The 24,308-nt window shown below is 41.2% G+C and overlaps 1 protein-coding gene across 10 annotated transcripts in view; it reads left to right on the top strand.

Moving 5' to 3' along the window:
- NRXN1 (neurexin 1) overlaps positions 1–24,308 on the top strand; it is a 2,061,945-nt gene that overhangs the window by 892,750 nt on the left and 1,144,887 nt on the right. For all 10 annotated transcript variants that reach the window (XM_075339225.1, XM_075339229.1, XM_075339228.1 and 7 more), the window contains one exon: positions 23,689–24,127. In XM_075339225.1, coding sequence (XP_075195340.1) covers positions 23,689–24,127 — 439 coding nt within the window. The remainder of the gene's footprint in view (positions 1–23,688; positions 24,128–24,308) is intronic.

Raw genomic sequence — 24,308 nt, 5'->3', positions numbered from 1 at the left:
TATTTCAGAAACTAAACATCCAATCTCACAACTAATGGTATGTATAGAATCAGCATGATAGCGCCAGTATAGCACTCACTTTAGTTTATATAGAAAAATCCTGGTGGATGGTCCTCTTTAAGATGTTACTTTTTTGTCATAGCTATATGCGTAGATTTCTTATCCCTTGTCTCAGCCATCTGGAGACAAACATTCCCCTTCTATAAGTAGGCTGATACCTCTGCCACGAGCATATCATTGGTTATTTGGAATTTCCAGAGCTATATGTCAGGTTTTACTATAATGGTATGAAGTCTAGCGCTGTAGCGTGCCTCGACATGTGCACGCTTGTGTGTTTCTCTTGATGGGATGACCACTGTGATCATCAAACAAATAAGTGTTCCCGATCCGTTTGTTCTTTTGAGTGATAAAACTTTCAGTGTCAGGAAAGGTTGCGCTTATCCAACACTCAGTAGATTATACTTACGGAAGGATAGTTAATAAGGTGAAAGGGTGATAAAAGGAAGATTTCAAGAACACGGTGAGTCATTCTCACTCTTTTTCTGTGTCACCTTAGAACAAAACCCATCCTTTTAGTGCAGGTCTGTATAGAACATATTTATTATCAATGTTCTGTCCAACTCAGAAAAGAAAACAGTTGGAATCACATAAGAAGCTCTTACATCATGTTTGCGTCATCTTCTTCAGTTGAAGAACAGATACTGAGTTTCTGATGTGACCTATGACCCTGTCGGTGTATTTAACATGCTTACTGTATTTTATAAGAAGGTGAGATAAGTGGAAGAGGAACTGAAGTTGAGATATTCTTCTGAGAATAAGTTATAAATATGATGGAGAAAACCATTCCTTATAGAGAAACGTTCAGCACAAAATGAGTTCTCAAACCAAGCACAGGTGGTTGGTACATTCTTAGTGTGACCACACAGGTCAGTCGACTTTCCCACCTACTTTGTTTTCATCTATCCCTGTCGTCATCTTCTGTGTTTGACAGCTCTGGCTCTACAGGAGTCAAATGAGGGTGGAGATCAATTGAAAGCAAGTAAATGGGAAGAGTCATGATGACTATGGGATAGCGGGGAACTGGGGATCCTAAGCTGTCCCTCAAGTTAGGAGGCCTTATGCTATCCCTATTCTCAAGAATACTTCTAATGGTGGGGATGCCTGAGTCTTCTTCCTGGCCCTGCTCCTGACCAGTCCTGATCTGTTTCCCCCTTCCCCTTAGGAGGGACGGACAGGAGTGTATGAAAATCTCATATATAGACAGACAAGGGAAAACCAAAACTTGGTCACACAGCACGTACAGGTAAAGACAATAAGAGATTTAGGAGGAAACACAGAAGAATGAAGGAAGCTACAAATCAACAGGGGTAAATTCCACAACCGCAACAAGCAAATAACACAATTTTCACTAGAGAATATGGGACACCATACCTCACAGACCAACACAGAAACTATAACTGGCATGGGTAGAATATTTCATCCAGCTTAAATTGAAGGGGAGCAGATATGATTGGCCTCCCACCATATGTGATGGTATTTTACAGGCTTGGATAAATATTGTTGAACGAACTTTAAACACGCTTTAAAATGCTTTTTGTTAAGCTATGGACTTTTGTGTTTTGAGTGTGCATACAGGTCATGGAGTTTGAGTGCATGATTTGAATTTTTTTTAAACAATTGTACTTGCTAATTCAAAGTCTTTCTATAGCCTTCTACAGGAGTCATTGACTTTTGGGCAACTCTTTTGTTATTTCTTTCACTCCCTTGTTTGAAATTTTGTGGGGAGCCCCAGTACATGGCTGGTTTATGGTGAAATTATATTTTTTCCACTACTGAATTACAGCCACAGCAGTGCTCAATGGGACCTTCAATAGTTTAAAAATTCTTGTATAACAAATTTGTATGTTTTGCAACAGTAATTGTGAAGGTCTTGAGACAGCTCACTTGGTTTACTCATTATGAATTGTTTCCTGTGTCTCACCTTAGTAAAAAGACACCTTTTTATAGACATCAGTTGAATTAGCTGATATTATTTTTCATTAATTGACAAGATTATTTTCTTATGTTAGATTTCAGCTGGTATCATGACTTTCCATCGATTTTTGCACCTGTCTTTCTTCATGCGTTCAATTCTCTTTCCCTGTATCATTTCTCATTATTTCATATAACTTAACTTATAGACATCTACAATCTGATTTCATTGCCTGTATGAATTGGCCAGGTTGTTACTGACATATGGGAGAATTTCATTCAACAGCACCTTTAGAAATGTATATTCTATAATTACTTAGAAAATTGGTCACAAGTTCAATTCTTATTTTACCCACTGTATATATATATATATATATATATATATATATATATTATTCACCAAAATGCCTCCATTAAAGCGAATGGAGCTGGGAGCCACAGTGCAGCCAGAACTTCAGAAAAATGCGCTGCCACGCCCTTAAATGGAATGTTGGCGTATCACAATGCAGCCGGGGAAAGAGACAGACACAGACAGGGTAAGAAACAGACATAGACAAGGTAAGAGACAGACACAAAGAGACAGACACAGACAAAGAGACAGACTGACAGGGAAAGAGGCAGACAGGGAACGAGAAGGAAAGAGAGAGACAGGTTAAAAGACAGACACTATTATGTTAACAGCAGTTATTAACCCGGGTGAAGCCGGGTAGTACAGGTAGTATATATATATATATATATATATATATATATATAGTGTTTCCTCCAGATGCGTGAAAGCTATCTCCATGGGTTGGGTCAGGTATTGAAACATATCACTATAAAATGGAGTACAGTTGAGCTGTAAAACCGCTCATGATCTGTGGACAAGTGAGGCAGTTTTTTGAGCGAAAGCAGTGATGTTTTGTAATGACGTAGAACCTTAAAAGTGGATAAACTGCTCGTAGAAGTTGATGGATGAACTAGATCCAATAACAATTGCTTTTTATGTCGCCCATTTTGCTAAATTAACTATTCAAGTTAGAAATGAAAAAAATAATAAAATCTATTCAGTGGCAGACATGATATAAGATTAGTGGGCGGCAGTTTTATGGGTTTTAGCTATGCCAGAGCTATTCTAAGCAATGTTATCATGCAAGGCGTTAGGATTAGCTCTATTGCTTAAGTTATGGCAGTGAGGAGAGGATGTGACTTTTACAACGGTCCTTTCAATTTTTTGCCAAAATCATTCCATTATCCGGGAATGATGTATACCACAATTGGCGAGCTGCTAAGCCTGCCATCAATTACCACTTAAAGATTATTGCTCTATTGTTCCTTTGAGAAAACTTTCTTTTTCCTCTATCTTTTTTTCTTACAAGGGATGTAATAGATAACTAATACAAAATATTCTATTCTTGTGATCAGTGAATTGGAAACTAGTGATACAATGTCATTTTTGTTTGTCTTCTTGCGGAACTTTACATACTTTTTCAGACATTTTTGAGTCATTTAGGTGTTTTAGTCATAAACTATGTTTGTCTTTAATTTCTCAGACACCCAGTGCCAGATTTAGCCTGTAAACTCAGTAGGTTTGTCCTTACGAGCAGTTGGAGTGAAATATTCTCTCAATCTTGGAATATTTTGCATTCTAGTACACTGTGGCCATGATTCAAGTTTTTTCTCTAGAATTCTGGTGAAAAAAGTTTGAGAAGTTGCAAAAATTTGTGTACCATATTCCCTAAAGTGGATGAAGCTGGGGTGGAAGAGGGACGTGACGAGGCGTGGAGACCCAAAAATCCTCAAACCGTTTTCTGGTCAGCATAGGGTTAAATTACAGATAAACATAATTTGTCAAAGGCAACTAGCGGTACCCTAACTCAATACCAATAAAATATAACTTTTATTAAACAATCTAAATGACCAAAGATGTATATGTCAGGGTGAGATATTATTCATAGTAATCTCTCACAAGATTTTAGGCATTAGTTGGCCGCGGACCAAGCTATTCCCATCTGTCTTCCTATTTAGGTTCTACCTACCCTGCATTTGCAAGTTAAAATTCCCAGCTATTAGCCTGTCCAACATGTTTCGCCATGACTGGCTTCAACAGGGGACTGAGGCTATAATGATCCGAGGTCAAGACAGTTGACCCTCTTAAAGGTTAGGTTATGATGTCATTAACAGGTCAACCAATCAATTCAATGTTTGCAAAGACCAGTATATTCCCAATCATTGGTCAGTCAACAAACGATACAGTAAACACTGTGTTCTATAGATTCTAATACCCATCACTGCTACTTAGACATTCTCAAGTGGTCTCAATAGCCCCTCATGCTACAATTCTTCATGTGATATAGCCAATGATAGGAATAAATACTCACCAACAAATAAAGCATCGTACCAGCCATTCATAATATACTTACAGGCCGAATTAGATGTTTCCAATTTAGAGGCATGGAGAACCCCACTTATCAAATTCATGATGAGCAGCGGAGTTTACACCACAAAACTTACTGCATTCCTCAACTAGAGTAAGATTGTGGCAAAGCGCACAATGCTTAGCTTCTGAATGAATCTGATGCCTTTCACTCCCACCACTCACATAAAGGCCGGTTTGAACAAACTCTGCCTTGATGAATTTGGGGCAAATATATCAAACCAAAATATTGCCCTGCAAGTGAGATGTAAGGAAAGACAAAAAAATTGAGGGTTGCCAGGTATTAGCCTATGTATGGAGTCTGTGGTGCCATACATTCTATGTCAGCATGTTCCTTATTTATAAATCTGGTATTGAACATAGTATAAAATAGAAAATTATCAGTCTTAGACATGTACACTTTTACCTTTCTAACAAAATGTAATTGTCATGCGGGATGGAATGACTGGACATCTGGACTGGCCCTCAGACTTGGGACCCTGCGCTGTCCCTTAGCTCAGAGGTACGCTTGATGGTAGAAAGGTCTGAGTTGCCAGTGTGACCTTAATTCCTGTCCAAGCCCTAATGTAGTTTATTTTCCCCTTTTTCACCCAAGGGGTGAGCCGGGACCATAGTCACAAACCCAACAACTAAACATGGACAGTGGAAAAAACAATATACGTACACACGGCAATCAAACACAAAGGAGTGACAATACATGCAATAAATAACATAAAAGGGAGGAAGTAAATAGACAACTGGGAAACTTCCACACCGTATAATAAGCACACCACAGATCACCAAAATAGGATCACCAAATAAGACCGGAATCGCTGTACAGTCCCTGACAGAAGTTTGGTCGCTTATCCATGTTATGTAAATAAAAGCTTATAACCTGACTTTAAATTCATCCATTCGTTTTATAAATTACTCTTTTTATAGCTGAAACCCTCCCAAATTTGGTTTAGGTTATGAAAATAAAGTTGCTGCAAAGCTGAAATATTGATCATTTAATGAACACAGAAAGGTCAGATTTTGGCAAGACTAAAATTGTGTTGCCCACAGAAAGTAATGTGAAATACAAACTAATAATTAGCATCTAATACAAAGATATGTTGCATAACATTGGTGAATGAAGTTATGGTGCTATTAGAGCCATATTTAATATTTTGTGTGACTTCCATGAGCTTGAAGGACTGCATCCATGTGGTTCAACAATGATTCATACAAAATATTGATGAAGTCATCAGGAATAGCAAAGAAAGCAGTATTACATGCCTCCCAGAGTTCATCTAGAGTCTTTGGTTTTGTCTTCCATGCTTCCTCTTTCATCATACCCCAAACATACTCAATGATGTTCATGTCTGGTGCCCGGGCTGGCCAGTCCTTGAGCACCTTGATCTTCTTTGCCAAGATGAACTTTGTTGTAGAGACGGAAGTATGAGATGGAGCACCATCCTGCTGTAGAATTTGACCCTTTTATGATTGGGAATGTAAGAGGTAGCTAATACTTCTTGATATTTTAGGCTATTGATATTGCCTTCCACCTTGGAAATGTTTCACATACCCCATACTGAAGGTAACTCCAGACCATGATTTTTCCACCATCAAACCTATCTGTTTTCTGGATCCATACGGGTTCCAGTAGGTCTCCTGCAGAATTTTTGGCGGCTGTGGTGTAATTCAACTGAAGATTCATCAGAGAAATCCACTTTCTGCCACTTTTCCAGCGTCCATCTGTTTACAGGCTGTGGGACTTGGCAAATGCCACACGTTTTTTTAATTGCCTTTTGTTTAGTGCTGGCTCCTGGGCACTGATTCAACCATGGAGGCCATTTTGAGACAGAATCCTACAAACTGTTCTAGTTGACACAGGGACTTGAGGTTACCAGGTCTTTTGGAGCTCTGCTGCAGTGGAAGAGGGTCTGGCTTTGGATTTTCTAACCAACAAACGTTCCTCCTGAGCAGTTGTCTTGCGGGGTCTGCCGGACCTGGGCTTGTCAAAAACATCTCCAGTCTCTTCAAATCTTTTTTTAATTCTTTGTACTTGACGCTGAGACACATTATAGGTGCCAGCCACCTGTGCAGTGGATCTGGTCTTCAGCCTCTTGATAATCAAGGCTTTGGTCACAGGGTGGATTTTTGGCATGTTTTCAGAGGTCAAGTTGCAGTTCAACTGAAGGTCTGGGGTGCTGGGTTTCTTTTTATACACACCCTCTAATTAAACGATCATTTAGTGAGCACAGGTGAGGGTGTAAACTAGGATTTGGTGCATTATATGACAACGCGACACAACTTTTGTCTTGCCAAAATCTGACGTTTCTGTGTTCATTAAATGATCAATATATTCAGCTTTCCAGCAACTTTATTTTCATAACCTAAACCAAATTTGGGAGGGTTTCAGCTTTCAAAAGAGTAATTTATGAAACCAATGGATGAATTTAAAGTCAGGTTATAAGCTTTTATTTACATAACATGGATAAGTGACAGAACTGTCAGGGACTGTACAAACTGGATCTATTATCAGTACTGAATAGCAGTATCCAGTTCCTTATATAGGAAGGATGTGATTAGTAATTAGCAGCCTGAGCTCCTAGCAGAGTTCCCCAGGTCAGCAGGAATTAACTCCTGCAGGACTAAGAAATAGCGGAAATGAAACAGCCGACACCCAGCTCTGGCTGAACAACTAGGAGACATCAGGTTGCCTGTCTGGTTCTGCAGTGTGAACAGAGTCCGACACCAATGTGTCACTTAATGAGTCTGGAATTGATCATCGCATGACAGTAATTAACAAATTCAACACATTAGTTTGACATACTAACAAAACCATTGATAAGCATTAACATCTCCTGACAGAGTAGCACAAACTTATAATTTTTTTTTTTCCCATGATGGTCATTTGGTGCCAGACATCTTCAGTCGAGAGGGAAGGAAGGGAAGGACACATCAGTATAATTTTCTCTTGTAATGTAAATTTACCCTCTACCGTATTCCCTCTTACTGAAAATGCCTGTAGAAATGTCACTTTGTATCTAATCGTAGATGTTGAATTAGTGAAAATGTGTAAACTAGTACCGCAGAACCTAGAAGTGTAAGAAGTCATGTAATTATCATGAGTGTACATAAGTGACAGCTGGAAAAGCATTCTAAGACGGCAGGATCTATAAGTGGCACGGGTTCTCCAAAACAGCATTGTATTATTCTTTAATGAGATATTATTTAAAGCTACAACAGCTAACACGTGAGACTTTTATCAGGTAAACTGTTCAGTTTTATCAAGATACAAAACGGGTCATTTGCAAAACGTGAAACCTGTGAATTCCAATTAGATTGTAGCAGAAGTCAAGTGTTAATATTGTGTCCTGTAAGAACAAGAACGAAAGAAAAGGTATCACATTTAGTCATTGTGTTACCTTTATGAATTAACTTCAAGGTACAGAACATAAAACATATGGTTACTGTATATGATGCCACAGTTAGTTAAGCAGATCTCTAGATGTGATGCCTACGTAACGTTTGCTGCGCTAAGGTCCAACAATATTATTATTGGTAACGATTTCAATTATTATTCAGGTAAAGCCACTTTAGAATAATTTATACCCACGTAGTCTTGTGTGTAACAGGCCTGTGTATATGGACTGTCCAGACTATAGTTGAGGTTAAAGGGAACCTGTCAGGTCCAATATTCAACTAGAACCACGAGCAGTTCTGGGTGTATATTGCTAATCCCTGCCTAACCGTCCCTGTATCTAGTAGCATAGATAAAGGGTTTTTTAGAAAAAGTATTTCTAAAGATCTTTTATCTTATGCTAATGAGCGTGGGGACTAGTCCCAAGGGTGTTATATTTCCCGACTAGCCACCCTCATAGCCAGCGTCGTACTGGGTACCGGAGGAATCTCCAGTAATGCCAGGCCTGAATTCGGGTATCGGCATTGCACTCTGGAGCTCTCCCCTGAGCTCCGACGTGCAGCCTAGACTGAGCTGTGAGCGCTGAGTGATTGATTCCCCGGCGATTGCGGTTTAGTTCATGACAGCTGCAGACAGGCCGGAGTGATCTCCAGTGCTCTAACCTGAACTCTGGAGAGCACCGGAGATCATCCTGGCCTGTCTGCAGCTGTCATGAACTGAACCACAATCGCCGGGCAATCAATTACACAGCGCTCGCGGTACAGTCTAGGCTACACGTCGGAGCTCAGGTGAAAGCTCCGGAGTGCAATGCAGATACCCGAATCCAGGCCTTCCATTACTGGAGATTCCTCTGGTAGCCAGTCCAATGCTGCTCATAGCATGTTAGCATGCCCACAGGGGTGAGCTAACATGCTATTCAATTCAGCAGTGCTCGGCGTACCTGTGTTCACTGTGACTGCCGACTGCCCTTCTTAATGCCGAGCACTTCCGCTGAGGCACAACATGAAGCTGGGTGTATGCATCCCGGCTTCAGAGACGTCTACTATGCATGACCGTAACTGCCCGGAATTCTGAAGCACGGTCACAGTGAACACAGGTACGCGCAGCACCACTGGTGACGATGCATTGAATAGCATGTTAATACACTCCTGTGGGTGTGCTAACATGCTAATAGGGTGGCTAGTCGGGGGATATAACTCCCTTGAGACTAGTCCCTGTCCTCATTAGCATATCATGGATCTTTAGAAATACGATTTCTAAAGATCCCTTTATCTATGCTACTAGATGCAGGGACGGTTAGGCAGGGATTAGCAATATGCACTCAGGACTGCTTGTGGTTCTGGGTGCATTTTGCACCTGACAGGTTTCCTTTAAAGGGGCTTAGGGTAAATTATACTCCAGGGTATAAATTGGCTTAACAACAAACAGAATTAGGCAGTTCACCTGCACATGGGCCTTCCCTCTGTGGAGCATGGAAAACACCCTGTCTGGTGTGAATACAGCAAAGAAGAAAACATAATTCCAGCTCCAAGTGATTTGGATAAAATCTTTTGGCTTTATTGTAAACTTGCTAGATAAGATTTGAATGGCAAAAAAAGGTTTCTAAGACAGATTACATGACCCCAGAGGGGTAAATCAATGACCATAGATGGCAATGTAGTCCTGAAATCCCAGACTCACCTGTCTCCAATGATGGACACCATTTAAAAGACGTCCAGAACTGAATGCATTGAGCTTTGACAAAGGACTATTTTGGTCTGAAACGCGTCGGCATTTATACATCTATGGTCATTGATTTACCCCTATGGTCATGTAATCTGTTTTAGAAACCTTTTTTTGCCATTCGGATTTTATCTACCAAGTTTGCAATAAAGCCAAAGAATTTTATCCAAATTACTTGGAGCTGGAATTAATTTTTCTTCTTTGCTATAAGTTGGCCTAGGCCAAAATATACCCCTGAGGCTATGTTATACCCCCCATCGGTAGCATTGATTGACATACTCTAGAATCTCAAAAGCTCATACAGTTGGTCTTCCATGGTTGTCAATAGTGGAAAAAGTTTGTGGTCTTGTTGTAAAAATTGGAATAAATTTGGTGTTATAGATAGTAGAGAGAAACATACATAACAAGTTACAATTAGTGATGGGCGAGTGTGCTCACCACAGCTTATTACTCGATGGAGACGAAAGCATCTAAGTTTGAAAATGTTCGAGTTTCCATTGACTTCCATTATACTTGGTACTCGAGTCACTCCAGAGGAGTAACAGGCAGTGGTGAGCATGTTCACTCATCATCACTAGTTACAATACATAACATTAACTATGCACTGATGGGACAGCACTATCTACTATCAATGCAATGTAAGTACTCTACTATTTTACACCCCGGGTATAGAATTTATCCCCCAGAGCTGGGGTCGGGAACCTATGGCTCGTGAGCCAGATGTGGTTGTTTTGATGGCTGCATCTGGCTCGCAAACAAATCTTTAATAAAAAAAATACCGTATTTTCCATTTTGTAAGACACACTTTTTTCCCCCAAAGCTAGGGGGGGGGGAATTTGGGGGTGTGTCTTACAAACCGCATATGGCTTAAAAGGCCGGCAGTGGTGGCGCAGGGTTGGTGACACTGCGGGCTTGTGGGGTGTCGCGGCAATGAGCACTGTTGATCTACCGGCGGACTGCGGGCTGCTCTGAATCTCCCGCAATTGACGAGATCGACTTCAAGAATATGGCTGCGGAAGCAGCGCATGCGCAGATAGGACTCTGTGGCCATTTTCTTGAAGTCCATCACATCGATCTGCACACGTGCCACAGCCATTTTCTTGAAGTCAATCTTGCTAACTATAGGAGATTCAAAGCAGCCCACCAGCAGATCAATGGCGCCCGCCACCATGACACCCCCTGAGCCCGCAGCAGTATCACCGACCCTCCATACACGGACCCTCTTGAGCAGCGATGCGACCTCCTCCGTGCCCACAGCATCACATACCCTGCCTCCTGGTACCTTCTGAGCTGCTCCACCACCGCCGCTCCCCCCTGGTGAGTATGGCTATCACGGACTTACATTTTAAAATATGTGGCATTCATGGCTCTCTCAGCCAATAAGGTTCCTGATCTCTGCCCTATACTATACTCTTGCCTGGGCCAAATTACACCCGGGCTTAATCTGGGAAGGGTTAATTTGGCCTGCTACATCTGGACCATATTTGTAATAATGTCCATATGATACCTAAGCTAATAAAAGTGCCTAAACTATTAGTTAGGACTCGCCCCCAATATGAGGAACCCGCAGGCTTAGAATATATGGCACCATAGACTCCATACATAGGCTCATACCTGGTGCCATCTGTATCCAAAAATGCCGGGGCCCCTTTTTTCAATGTAATCAACTACTCCTAATTTTACTAATGAGCAGATTGTGGCATTATTTCATAATTATCCTACATTAATGCACCCTGTAATGTGAAATGTGTTATTTTTTTGTAAGAACCGGACACAGAACACATCAATTGCGTCTGTAGATTGTGTAAATGGTGTTTGAAAACAGAGCAGCTCCAGTGGTTAATTACAAAGCCCTATCTCGGAGATTAGCACCACGGATGCAGGCGGCGTTATGTGACTTGGAGATAAGAACATTATGTTACCATTTCTTCTGAAGATACTTATGCATACTTACACCGGGAGGGATGACAAAACTGTTTTGAATTCAGACAAAATCCTCTCAATAAGAAATTGACTTCCACCTCTTTAGATAATTTCATCCTCTGTACTGTTCCCAATTGATAAAGATATTAATGTTTCCTTTTCTCCGAGACTGCGCTACTTAGCGGATCGGCACCGGGTGGAACTATTGTGACTTTGACCTTGAGACAGTCAGCGAGCAAAAGTTTAACACTTAACTACAGTTTCATAAAAGCTCGGAGATGCAGGGAGCCTAATATCATATATCAGCCAAATGGTCCTGTGCAAAAGGCTTTTAAGCAATCAAGTTCCCTCAAAATTTAATTTGAGGATGATAGCTGAAGAGATTACCCAAATGAAATTTAAATTAACATTGGTTCAGCGCTGTGCATTTTTTATACAGATTGCATATGTATTTGAGGCTAACGAACATCGGATGTATATTTGTATGAGAGATGGAAGAATTGCTATGCAGCGGAGCACATCAGCATTAATCTCACTCTATATGTAATTATCAGCACTATCTTTTTTATTAAGCTGCTATCATAAATAGCTTTATGCATAGTAAATAGTGGCCCTAAGGCAACACCTACAGTGTGGAAAATAAGTATTTGATACATTGCTGATTTTGCACGTTTTTTCCACCTACAAAGAATGGAGAGGTGTGTAATTTTTATTGTAGGTACACTTCTACTGTGACCGATAGAATGCAAAAAAATCCAGAAAATTACATTGCATGATATTTAAATAATTAATTTGCAATTTATTGCATGAAATAAGTATTTGATACAATAGAAAAAGAGAACTTAATATTTGGCACAGAAACCTTTGTTTGCATTTACAGAGGTCAGATGTTTTCTGTAGTTGTTGACCAGGTTTGCACACACTGCAGCAGTGGCGACTCCTCCATACAGATCTCCAGATCTTTCAGGTTTCGGGGCTGTCACTGAGCAACACTGAGTTTCAGCTCCCTCCAAAGAATTTCTATTGGGTTCAGGTCTCGACACTGGCTAGGCCACTCCATGTCCTTGAAACGTTTCTTACAGATACACTCCTTAGTTGCCCTAGCTGTGTGTTTTGGATCATTGTCATGCTGGAAGACCCAGCCAGGAAGACCTATCTTCAATGCTCTTACTGAGGGAAGGAGGTTGCTGGTTAAAATCTTACAATACATGACCCCATACATCCTCCCTCCAATACGGTTCAGTCTTCCTTTCCCCTTTGCAGAAAAGCACCCCCAAAGTTTGATGTTTCCACCCCAGGCTTCACGGCTGGAACAGTGTTCTTCGGATGTACTCATTCTTCTTCTTCCTCCAAAAACGACGAGTGGAATGGCTGCCACCAATTGTGGAGACACGGGGCTCAGTGGGTGCTCTCGTCCACTAAAACCCGCCGCCTTTAGAAAGACAGCGTGGCTCAGGGCTCATCCCAACTGAACGCCGGCCTCCTTAACCGTGGGCATAACACTACTCAGACAACACAGGGTGAGGGAACCACAATAATTAGACTTTATTGGATCCCCAAACAATTAACGGCACATAACACATAACCAGCAAAACACAAATGTAACAGGCAACAGAGTCTCACCCTTCCGCTGGCTCACCAGGGATTTAGAATGTCCATGCCTCAGAGGTTCCAGGGCTATTTACTCCAATCCAGCAGCACCCCGCTTTTGGCGGGCACCCACCGAGAAAGGAATAATGCCAGATTCAGGAAGCTATGTGAGGTCTGCAAAGTCTATAACAGGTGACTGAACTGTCCCAACCTGAGTGTCCTCCTTAGGTAGTCCTGGTATGATGTTACAATCCTGGCAGCCGGAGTCGAAATCCCTAGGCTGTGGATATGGTCTCCAACCGGAACCGGAGTCCCTAGATTGAAGCCATAGGATATCCTGATCCTCTAGTCAGCTCCAAAGAGCTTAGACTGGATCCATCAGCATCCATCAACAACCTGGTGGCTTAAAGAAGTCTTCTCTTATAGCCACAGCCTTCCACTTGGATACACTGCGTCCTCATCGATTGGTTGGACAAGATCGCCTCTCCCATTGGATGAATCTCAAGCTGCATGGACAATGTTCATCCAAATGATGTGGGAAGAAAGACTGAAGATATCTACATGAAGTCTGCAAGTCACAGTCTCGACAATGGCTACTCAGGTAATCACATTAGAAATACACAACTACGTTACAATGGTTACTGAAAGAGTCTAGAGAAACAATGCGTCTGGCTTTCAGTGGCCAACACAATTACATGAGTCAACAAGAGTCTTGTAGAAACAATGAGGGACTTATCCCCCGTCTATAAACATTCTATCATCCTGTCTGGCTGAATTTTAAGAAACTTTAACCCATGAGAGTCCATGTCGTCACAGAATTGATACCAAAAAGTTCTATTTTGGTCTCATCTGACCACGTGACCTTCTTTCATGCCTTTTCTGTATCATCCAGATGGTTATAGGTGAACATCAAACGGGCTTGGACATATGATGGCGTGAGCATTTGGGACCTTGCGTGCCCTGCAGGATTTTAATGCATGATGGCTTAGTGTGTTACTAACAATAATCTTTGAGACTGTGGTCCCAGCTCTCTTCAGGTCATTGACCAGGTCCATTCTCTCTGTCACAGTTGCAGTATACCTAAGATAAAAAGTACAGACTTCTCCATTCTTTGTAGGTAGAAAAACTATTAAAATCGGCAGTGTATCAAATACTTATTTTCCCCACTGTATGTGAGTAAAAATCATTACTAATATCTCTATTATAGCAGACACAGGCCCAGTGGACCTAGCCAACCGAATGGTTGTCGGCTATTCACTTAAAGGGGTTTTCGAAGAATTTATCATTGATGAACTATTCTTAGGATAAATCATCATTGTCTGATCAGTGAGGTTCGACACCCGACACTCGCCTGATCAACTGTTCCAGATGCCCCCACTGGAACTACTGGGTAGCGAAGCTGCACAACTCCATGAGCTCTATAGTGGTCACAACTTGGTACTGCAGATTCGGATGAATTAGATGAGTTGTGATGTTGCTCCCCATTCCTCTTCTGTCCTACCCCTGTTTTACTTATTTTTGCAAGACTGAAGATGTCAGAGTTTGCAAAATTTTTATGCAACCTTGAGTTGTATAAAAGTGTTTTTCTCTAGATTTCTGGAAAAATACTTTATTGAATCAAAGTTAGACAGTTTAAGAGGTGCTGCTCTAAAGAGCTCTTCACCGTCTTATTCCTTTCATGTATGTATGTCTAGATTCTGCCCATGAGTAAATACAGCTTTATTCCAACTAATTTTCCATGAGCATAGATATATAAGTGTTAATGTCTTATTTTATCTTATCCTTTTATTATTATTTTAAAGATGAACTAATGGACCAAATTAAGGCTAAACTAGAGGTTTCAGTTTAATCGATTAAAAGTCCTCCAAAGTGGCCAATCCCAAATATTGCTTTATTATGACTAGAGATGAGTATAGATGACTCTAATGGAAATCAGTAATTGGGCAGTTCTGGTCTCGGCCCACATACAGCCAGCCATAAATAAAATACTTTTGGGGGTGGGTAAGCAGAGTGTATGCATTTTTTGGTGGGTGCACACTACATTCAATAACACTGTTGTTACCCCCATTGCAAGCTAATCAAACGCTGTAGGCGGCTCTCACTGGGCTGAGCACCAAGAGTGCCCGAGGGTAGCGATGCTTGCGTGAGTGGTCAGCATACGTAAAGCATCCGAATTCTGTGTTTTTTTGTAAAGTCTGTGTTTGATGCGAACACCGAGCCTCAGCTTCGCTCATCTCTAGAGATGAGCAGACCCATAGAAGTTTGGTTTGGCGGGTTCAGACGAACTTTAAATTAAAATCGATTTGGGACCCAACCTTGACCTGAACCCCAATGGGTCACTAATTGGGCAGTTCAGGTCTCTGCCCATGTGCAGGCAGCCATAAACAGCCACGGGCGGCGGGTAGAAGAGGTTTTTCCTTTTTTTTTTGGTACAGACTACATTTGATCACACTGTTGTTATCCCCAGTGCAAGCTGATCAAACACTACAAATGGCTCGCACTGGGGTAAGAACCGAGCGTACTCGAGCATAGCAATACACGACTGAGTGGTGTTCATACGTGACACACCCGATCTCTGAATCTGAATTCTGTGTTTTTTGTAAAGTCTGTGTTTGGTACGAATACCGAACCTCGGGTTCTCTCATCTATATTTCTGATGTATTGACACACCTGTACATTTGAGAAAAGTCACCTAAGATTTTCTTGCTCTTTTCTCCCTTTTTCTGTCGGTTTTGGAGGGTTGGGAAGAACTTATTTTAAGGACAATACCTCCGAGCTAGACTAGGTCCACATGTGGTGGCCTCATAGAAGTAGTGTGCTGCTTTCAAGTATGCTGAAAATTCTCACATTGTTTAATATGGCAAGAACATGGGATCCACATGGTATTTGTGAATACAAATATATAAAAAGTATATAACTAATATAGGTCTATTGATTTTATTATAGGTTCTGTTAGGGTTCAATTATTTAGAACTGAAAAAAAATTCTGCATAATGCACTTTATCTTGATTCTAAAAAACGAGCACATAAATGAACCTAGATGAACCCCATAATGATTAATGGAGCCTCTCTCTGCTTCTGTCTGCATCAATTATGCAATGGATCATTTGTCTACTGCTGAAAATAGAGCAGACAAATAGATTGTCGAAATAGAAGTGTGAACATAGTCTTACACAATTCAGGTTTTGAAGTGGATTAAAATAGATTTTTAAAAAATTAAGAATCTATTATTTTTACTATCTCTCCCTTTATGATCCACACCTAGTTTTAGCTTCGAAAACAACATATTAAAAAACTGATCACAACTTGTACAAGTAGTAAAACCCTTACGAAAATAAACTAACAATGAAACATCTTATGATTAGAAGATCAGTGAACAGCAGCTCATTGGTGGTTTACAAGTAACAGCATTCTTTTTTCTCTACCACAAATTGACATAAAAGTAGAAACAGCAGAGCAAACATATCGTAAGGATAATAATTAGGGATGATCGAATACCTCAAATATTCGGCAGCGCCCTTATTCACCGAATAGGTCGCCGCCATTCGACTACTTGCGAATATTCGATGCGCAATGTAAGTCTATGGGAAACCCGAATAGTTGCCGAATAGCAACTATTCGGGCTTCCCATAGACGTACATTGCGCATCAAATATTTGCATAGCGGCGACCTATTCATCGGATATTTGCGAAGCCGAATATTGCCGAATGTTTGTGATATTTGATCATCCCTAATAATAATGTAACTGCAAGATGAAGCGTCAGTTTGTAGAAATCGTTCGATATTAGAGTAAATAATATAATGATGATGCTGATGATTTTATATAGGTTAAGACCACTGCTGTAAATGGATGTAGTGCTCTATGTCTGTACATGGCGTGCAAAGCCAGACAACCCCAGCTGTACAGCATCCCTGGAAGTTACGCCATAATACTACTATAACGATGAATTATTCATTTTATTATTGAAAGCTCCTGTGTGCTGTAAAATAAAACACTTTGTTACATAAAACAACATGTCTACTCCACCTCCTTATGATTTATGCATGTTACAGAATGGGAACTGGGGATTTACAATAAATGAGTTAATTAACGTGTTACGGTTTATTCTCTGTAGCAAAACATGCAAGTTCTATTATACAAAAATATCCACGTTAAAGGGTCCTTTTATGTCACATAATCACCATCACCACCATATCAGTGCTCGCTTATGAGCTTCTCTGTGTCACGGTCGTCACCATATTTTAAGAGACTAGTGACAAGTTTTTGACTGGAGCCTCTCTTTACCATAAAGACTCCTTATTTAAACAAAGTTTCCTTTCTTATAGTACTTTATGAGCTAATTTCATTTCGGTTGCCAGCAGCTCATAGCAATGCAGGTCAGCTGTAGCTGCTTCAAGCTCACGCTCCTTTAGGTTTAAATAGTGGGGTTTTCCCAGCAGTCCTTGCTGTTGATAAAATTTTATCTACTCTGGCCATCTTTGTGGAAGGAGCTGCTGTTCAATTGTCCTGAGCCCATCTTACTTCTACTTTGGAGTCTGTCTGCAGCCATGGATTTTGGTGGTGATTTTCTTCTGTTTATCCCCCTGTCTGTCCTTCCTTTCCCTGCATGTTTATTAGTGCAGTGGACGGACTTGTGTCTCCCACCGGCCATCTCGGTAGCCAGGGTGTTTAAGGGGTAGTGAGGGATTAGGTATCTGAGCTGAGGTAACAGCTTGAGATAAATTCAGGAGGTTTCCGCTCACCCCCCTCACTAGCTACAGTGCCCACCATTGTGAAAGTGCCCCGTTGCCCCCCTTGTTCATTGTGTTTTGTGGTATGTCAGATGCCCGTAGATCTGAACGCCAGTGTCACGCAGTGGTTTCGGTCTTCAGCATCTCCGAGCATGACACTCTAGTTATTGCTAAAGAGAACCCGTCATGTAGAAAAAATGCTATAATCTGCAGATATGGGGTTAATCTGCAGGTTAATGATGTTCTGATGCCATGCGACCATCACATTGGGCGACCGTTGCCGGGAGGAAATTAACTATTTTCCTACTTGCAGCTTTAGGCTTTTAGTCATAGAGGCACGACTGACACAATATCAGTCACTGCTATGTGCAGTAATCTCAAAATTTCCAGATCTTTAGAGCTACATTGAGCTCTGAAGCACATCCAGGTCCTGCCCTCCTCACAGAAGTGTACAATATAGACACTGCACTCTCTATTCAAAAAACGAGGTATATAAAGACCAACAAATTCGTTTTTGTTCAAAAGGTTTTTTTGTTTTTTTATTTTTTAATTTTTCAATGCTATAAGAAAATAGAAAAGTGGTAATAATACATATGGTGGGACGTTTCGGCCATAACACTGGCCTTCTTCACGCCGTATTACACTCCATAGAAGTGGGGGGAACTAGTTTCCAATAGGTGAAAGGAGTGTGTACAGAGAAAATTAGAGTAGGGGAACACCCTAGGTATTGTTTTTCTATTGGTCACGGGAGGCAATTCCTGGTGGATAAAGAATCTCAGGGTGTAATTGCTCTGGAGAGGTCTAATGGGTACATCAGCGGAACATTTAAGATTATGGTTTCTTGTGATATTGCATAACCTTAATAACTTAATATTTTCCACCTCTTGCAGAAAAGGGGAGTATGCAGAAAAAAACTTGCTATTATCTGTATTATCCTTACGCAGGAGATGTGTATAGGGCGATTTAAGGTGTCCCTCTTGGAAGGCCGTCTTCCCAGACTGTGGCCTTCCAAGAGGGACACCTTAAATCGCCCTATACACATCTCCTGCGTAAGGATAATACAGATAATAGCAAGGTTTTTTCTGCATACTCCCCTTTTCTGCAAGAGGTGGAAAATATTCTGGACGGCTTAAAGGAACTACACATTGCAAAGACTATTACAATACATGCTAATAGTTGTACCTCACATGTGGAGTCCAAAAAGGACATAAAACGTGACACCGTAACTGAAAACATTACATCCAGAATAGGTCTCTACACTATTCCAACAATTACTGGATTAAGGTTATGCAATATCACAAGAAACCATAATCTTAAATGTTCCGCTGATGTACCCATTAGACCTCTCCAGAGCAATTACACCCTGAGATTCTTTATCCACCAGGAATTGCCTCCCGTGACCAATAGAAAAACAATACCTAGGGTGTTCCCCTACTCTAATTTTCTCTGTACACACTCCTTTCACCTATTGGAAACTAGTTCCCCCCACTTCTATGGAGTGTAATACGGCGTGAAGAAGGCCAGTGTTATGGCCGAAACGTCCCACCATATGTATTATTACCACTTTTCTATTTTCTTATAGCATTGAAAAATTAAAAAATAAAAAAACAAAAAAACCTTTTGAACAAAAACGAATTTGTTGGTCTTTATATACCTCGTTTTTTGAATAGAGAGTGCAGTGTCTATATTGTACATGATAGTCTGGACCCTGGTCCACTCACTAGCACCTCCAAACTCACCAATAGCTGAGTGCACACCATATATTTCTAGCTCCTCACAGAAGTGATACCCAGAGCCCAAATTACCGATATAATGACAGCCAAAGCTTTTCCACCAAAATCACACTGAGGCAGTATACCAAGTTTTTCCCTCGTTCACATCTGCTCTTCTCTGCAGGGCTACTCATAAAAGTCCCCATCTGGAGACCTGCTCTTCATAGCTTTCTTCTAGACCTGGAGATAATGCAACAAATTGTCAGACAGCCATGAACCAAACATCCTGGGACTGCAAGCCACAGGTTGGAGACCCCTGGCTCAGTGAATAGTGAGTGGCGACTGTAACCACACCCCGGCACTGACTGACAGCCAGCTCAGCATTACATCAGTACAGAGCCAGCTGTCAGTGCCAGGGGCACGGTTAGAGCTGGTGTTCACTATACACAGAGTTGTGACGGAAGACGTCACTGGCCTTGCCTCTCTAACTGAAAGCCTGAGGCTACCGGGAAGTTAATATTCTCCCAGCAATGGAACTTTCGGTGTGTTAGCCATGTAATGTAGCCAGGGGTGGTAGTTGTGGGTGAGGGCTACATTCCTCAACCTGCCCCAGCACGCTACAGACACAGGAAATTGAGTGGATAGTAGAGTGGGTGTGGAGGTGGTACCTGATCGCAGCTTCACATTTCTGCCACTAGCCAGCCTTCCTGGATCTTGGTCACACTTTGCAACGCCACATTCAGCGTTATTACAGATGAGTCCAGAGTGGTTCAAAAAAATGCTTTACTTAACATGCGTTTTAAACATCATTTCTGTCATGCTGTACAAAGGGCTAGTAAGACGTAGTACAACATATTCCCCACTAGGTAGTAGTGAAGCAAAGTTACACTGTAACAGAAAGACAGCTGAAGTACAGCAGAGTAACTCCAGCAGGCAGCTAACCGGCAAACCACAAGGGGGCAATAGAGAAGTCAAAAAGTCAGGGTCTATCCAGGAAGTCAAGTCAGTGCAGAGGGAGGATCAAAATCAGGTCAGAAAACACAACCAAGTCAGAAGCCGGGAGATCAGGAATGCAAAGGGAAACACAAACAACAGACAGGAGCAGGAAGTCAGGGACTGGAGTAGATGGACGAACAGGGGAGGGTACAGGTCAAGGCACGACAACAAGGAGTCAGATAAACCAGGAAATCTCACCAGAGCCAGTCACAGGCTGCAGAGAAAAACTATAACCAGCACAGGAATGCAGGTGCAGCGGCCAGATATAGTGACTCCTGAAACCAGAATGAGGCTGATGGGAGTTAACCCCTGACATGACCAGGCCAGGTCTGTGAAACTCTGGAGCGGAGAATACCGGTCCTGGATCATGACAATTTCATGTTGGTTTTGTAATGCATTTCCCAACAGGCATTAAACTCTTAATACAACCCATTTTTTCCTTTACGGCTTTCAGTGAGGGTGAGGGTGGGCGCTTCATCTCTCTCCTAGCTTTCCAACCATCTGTCTCTATGGCTAGACTAACTGCACAGCTCTGTAGAAACGAGATGACTCCTATAGCCTTGGTCCCACAGTGTCAGTGGCCCTTTCAGGCAACACCAACTCCGACATCTGTCTGCACTATTACCAGCAGCCTGTTTGGCAAAGGGGCGCTCTCTGGTCTCTTGATTCACCTCACTGAACCTGTGTAGCCGTTGTCTGTTCCAGTCACCATGACTTCTTCCTGTACACTCTTGGCCTGTTCTCCTCCACACCACATTTTTCCACTCTGCTACATCTGTTTCGTGTGCTTTTCTGTTACTTTTTTCACTGACTAAACCAGGAACCTTTTCTACATTATATTCCTCTCACTGGGGGCCAGCTTCTTCATTAACCCTGTCAGTTCCGCCATTACCTCAGGCCTAAGCTTTCCCCCTCCAGCTAGGGAGCCCAGGACCGGTGACACCTTGTGGCAACTGGTAGCACGGTACCCAAATACACATATCCGAAATCTACATCTTATCACTACTATATGTATAAATACATATTATACAGTCAGGTCTCGATCTACTTTCCTACAGCCGCACTGTATCAAAACACTCTTAACCTACAGATTAACCCCATGTCTGCAGATTAACAGTTTTTTTACATGACAGCTTCCTTTGAAGAAATTACAAATTTCTATCATTATATCAAATAGTAACTTAATGTGTAGCTTCAGAGTTTTGCGTTTTTACAGTATTTTCCATTACATTTATTCTTTATCATTATTGTTAAGCAATGCATATGTATGTATAGAGATAAGCAGATAATGGAAAATTCTCTCCAGAACCCAGATTATAATAAGCGTTATTTTATATATATATATATATATATATATATATATATATATATATATATATATAAAAACTAATACTCACCTTACTGCTCAACTCTCTGCCCCTTCCTCCAGCTATCTGGTCTTCATTGCATATTTTGATATTTTGAACACCACCACAGCGCTTGAGGCAGCGATTTCTTGGGCCTCTTTATGCTAGGCCTGGTCTCCTATCTCAGATTAGGCCTGGGACAGTTCTGCGTAAGCACATGTAAGGTCACAACATGATGATGTTGTGCCATGACCTTGTGCATGCTGTGCAGGAGCATCCTGGGCCTAAGCAGAGTTGAAAGACCTGGCCTAGAGTGAAGAAGCCCGGAGATTCAGTGCTCTCGGCAACAAGACTTTGAGGGGCCAAAGCAGCATATGGTAAGGTGACTATAAATGTTTTGTTTTTGAACCTTTTGATAGTTCTTTATGGTTCAGGACATAGCAAATTATATTTTTTTTTATAAACTTCAAGTATAATTCAATAACTGTCAAATATATTCACTCATCTCAAATGAAGAGTTAACAAAACTGTATTGTAATTTCGGAATTATAATTCATGGAGTTACTATGCTGGTTGAGTGAAATTTTGTAGGATAATTAGTTGTGGCTATATTCTGGATTATACCCCATACATCCAAGACAGTCTTATAGAATTATATATTTTCCCTTATACTGGGTCCTAGGGTGACCATGTGCTTTGCTGACATACGTTGGGCAGTTAGGAAAAGTTGGGCAGTTGTGGATAAGTTGTATTACTGTATGTCTACATTACTGCAGGATATGATGGTGTCAGGGCTGCAATATAAGTATGCTACAAAGAACAAATGACATTAGACCCCCATCATCTGGGGCCTCTAACAACATCTTCAAAATTATTAGTCTTTTTAAGGCCTCTTTCACACGTCCGTGAAAATCACGCACGTTTTTCACGGACATGTCAAATGTGCATATTGTCCTCCGTGGGCTGTGTTTATGGTACACATGTGTTCTCTGTGTGTTATCCATGATAATACACGGAGAACGGGACCTTTCTGCTCACCTGTCCCTGGCGTTGCTGTTTTTGGTGCTGATCTTCGGTTTCCGGTCCTGCCGACTCCCCACTGCTGCTGCTTCCGGCCCGCAATGGAGTGAATATGCAATGAGCATAATGAACGAGCGTCGGAAGCAAGTGACAGCAGCGGCAGAGACAGCTGCGCTGGAGAAGGTGAGTACAGAAATTCTTTTTATTTTACAGACACGTGTGTTTCCTCCGGTGCGTGTCACACAGATCACATCTGTGCGGTCCGTGTGCGGTCCGTATGACACCCGTGATGCCGGAGGAAAACAGACATGTATACATGTGGAGCAAACGGGCACACGTATACTCCACACGTACATGCATGTGTGCGCAGACCGATTGATTTTATTGGGTCCACGTGTGCCCCTGTCTCCGGCACGTGAGGAAATGAACCAAACACGTACCGGAGACACAGACGTGTGAAGGAGGCCTAACACTTTATAGTGCCAGTTTTGGAGTATTTTGTGCTGTATTCTATTTATCGAACACTGTATAACACTTATTTATAATTATTTGTGCATTTTATGGTAGTTTTTGAAAATTTTTGTAAAGTTTTTTTTCTACTTTTTTCTTTTTGTCCCAATAATTTATTTATTGATTTATTAACAAACCCAAGGTGCCTAGCTGAACCACACAAACTTATATAATGATTTTGCAAATACCATAGAAAATAGGCCACAGAATGCTTTTTCCATACAGGTTTTGAGTGTTTTGTGTTCCACATTTACAAGAACAGTGGTAGACATCAAATATCTTGTAAATATTGTAAACTACATAGTAACATGTGCTTCCCTATATATGTAGTAACCTATATTTGTATGTATTTGTCTATTTCAGGTTGTATATAAAAATAATGACGTACGGCTAGAATTGTCACGTCTTGCCAAGCAAGGTGATGCCAAAATGAAAGTTCATGGTGTAGTCGCCTTTAAATGTGAGAATGTCGCCACATTGGACCCAATCACTTTTGAGACTCCAGAATCATTCATCTCTTTACCAAAATGGAACGCCAAAAAGACTGGATCCATATCATTTGACTTCCGCACTACAGAGCCCAATGGACTCATATTGTTTAGTCACGGTAAACCTCGTCACCAAAAAGATGCGAAGAATCCTCAAATGATCAAGGTTGACTTCTTTGCTATAGAGATGCTTGATGGCCATCTGTACCTTCTTCTCGACATGGGTTCAGGAACCATTAAAATAAAGGCAATTCAGAAAAAAGTAAATGACGGAGAATGGTATCATGTAGATTTTCAACGCGATGGACGGACAGGTAAGAATATATTTGTGACTAATTAAATTAAACAGCATGTCAATTAATTTGTTAATTTTAGTTGAAAAAATCAAACAATAGATTTATGTCTTCCTTTTGTTATTGTCTTTATGTGCGTTTTTGATACAGTGCAAAGAAAAATACAATAAAATTCAATTGAAAAATTTCAAATAATATTAGC

The sequence above is a fragment of the Anomaloglossus baeobatrachus genome, chromosome 3 (assembly GCF_048569485.1).
Source record: "Anomaloglossus baeobatrachus isolate aAnoBae1 chromosome 3, aAnoBae1.hap1, whole genome shotgun sequence".
Lineage (NCBI taxonomy): Eukaryota > Metazoa > Chordata > Amphibia > Anura > Aromobatidae > Anomaloglossus > Anomaloglossus baeobatrachus.
This window is presented reverse-complemented; position numbering and strand designations above follow the sequence as displayed.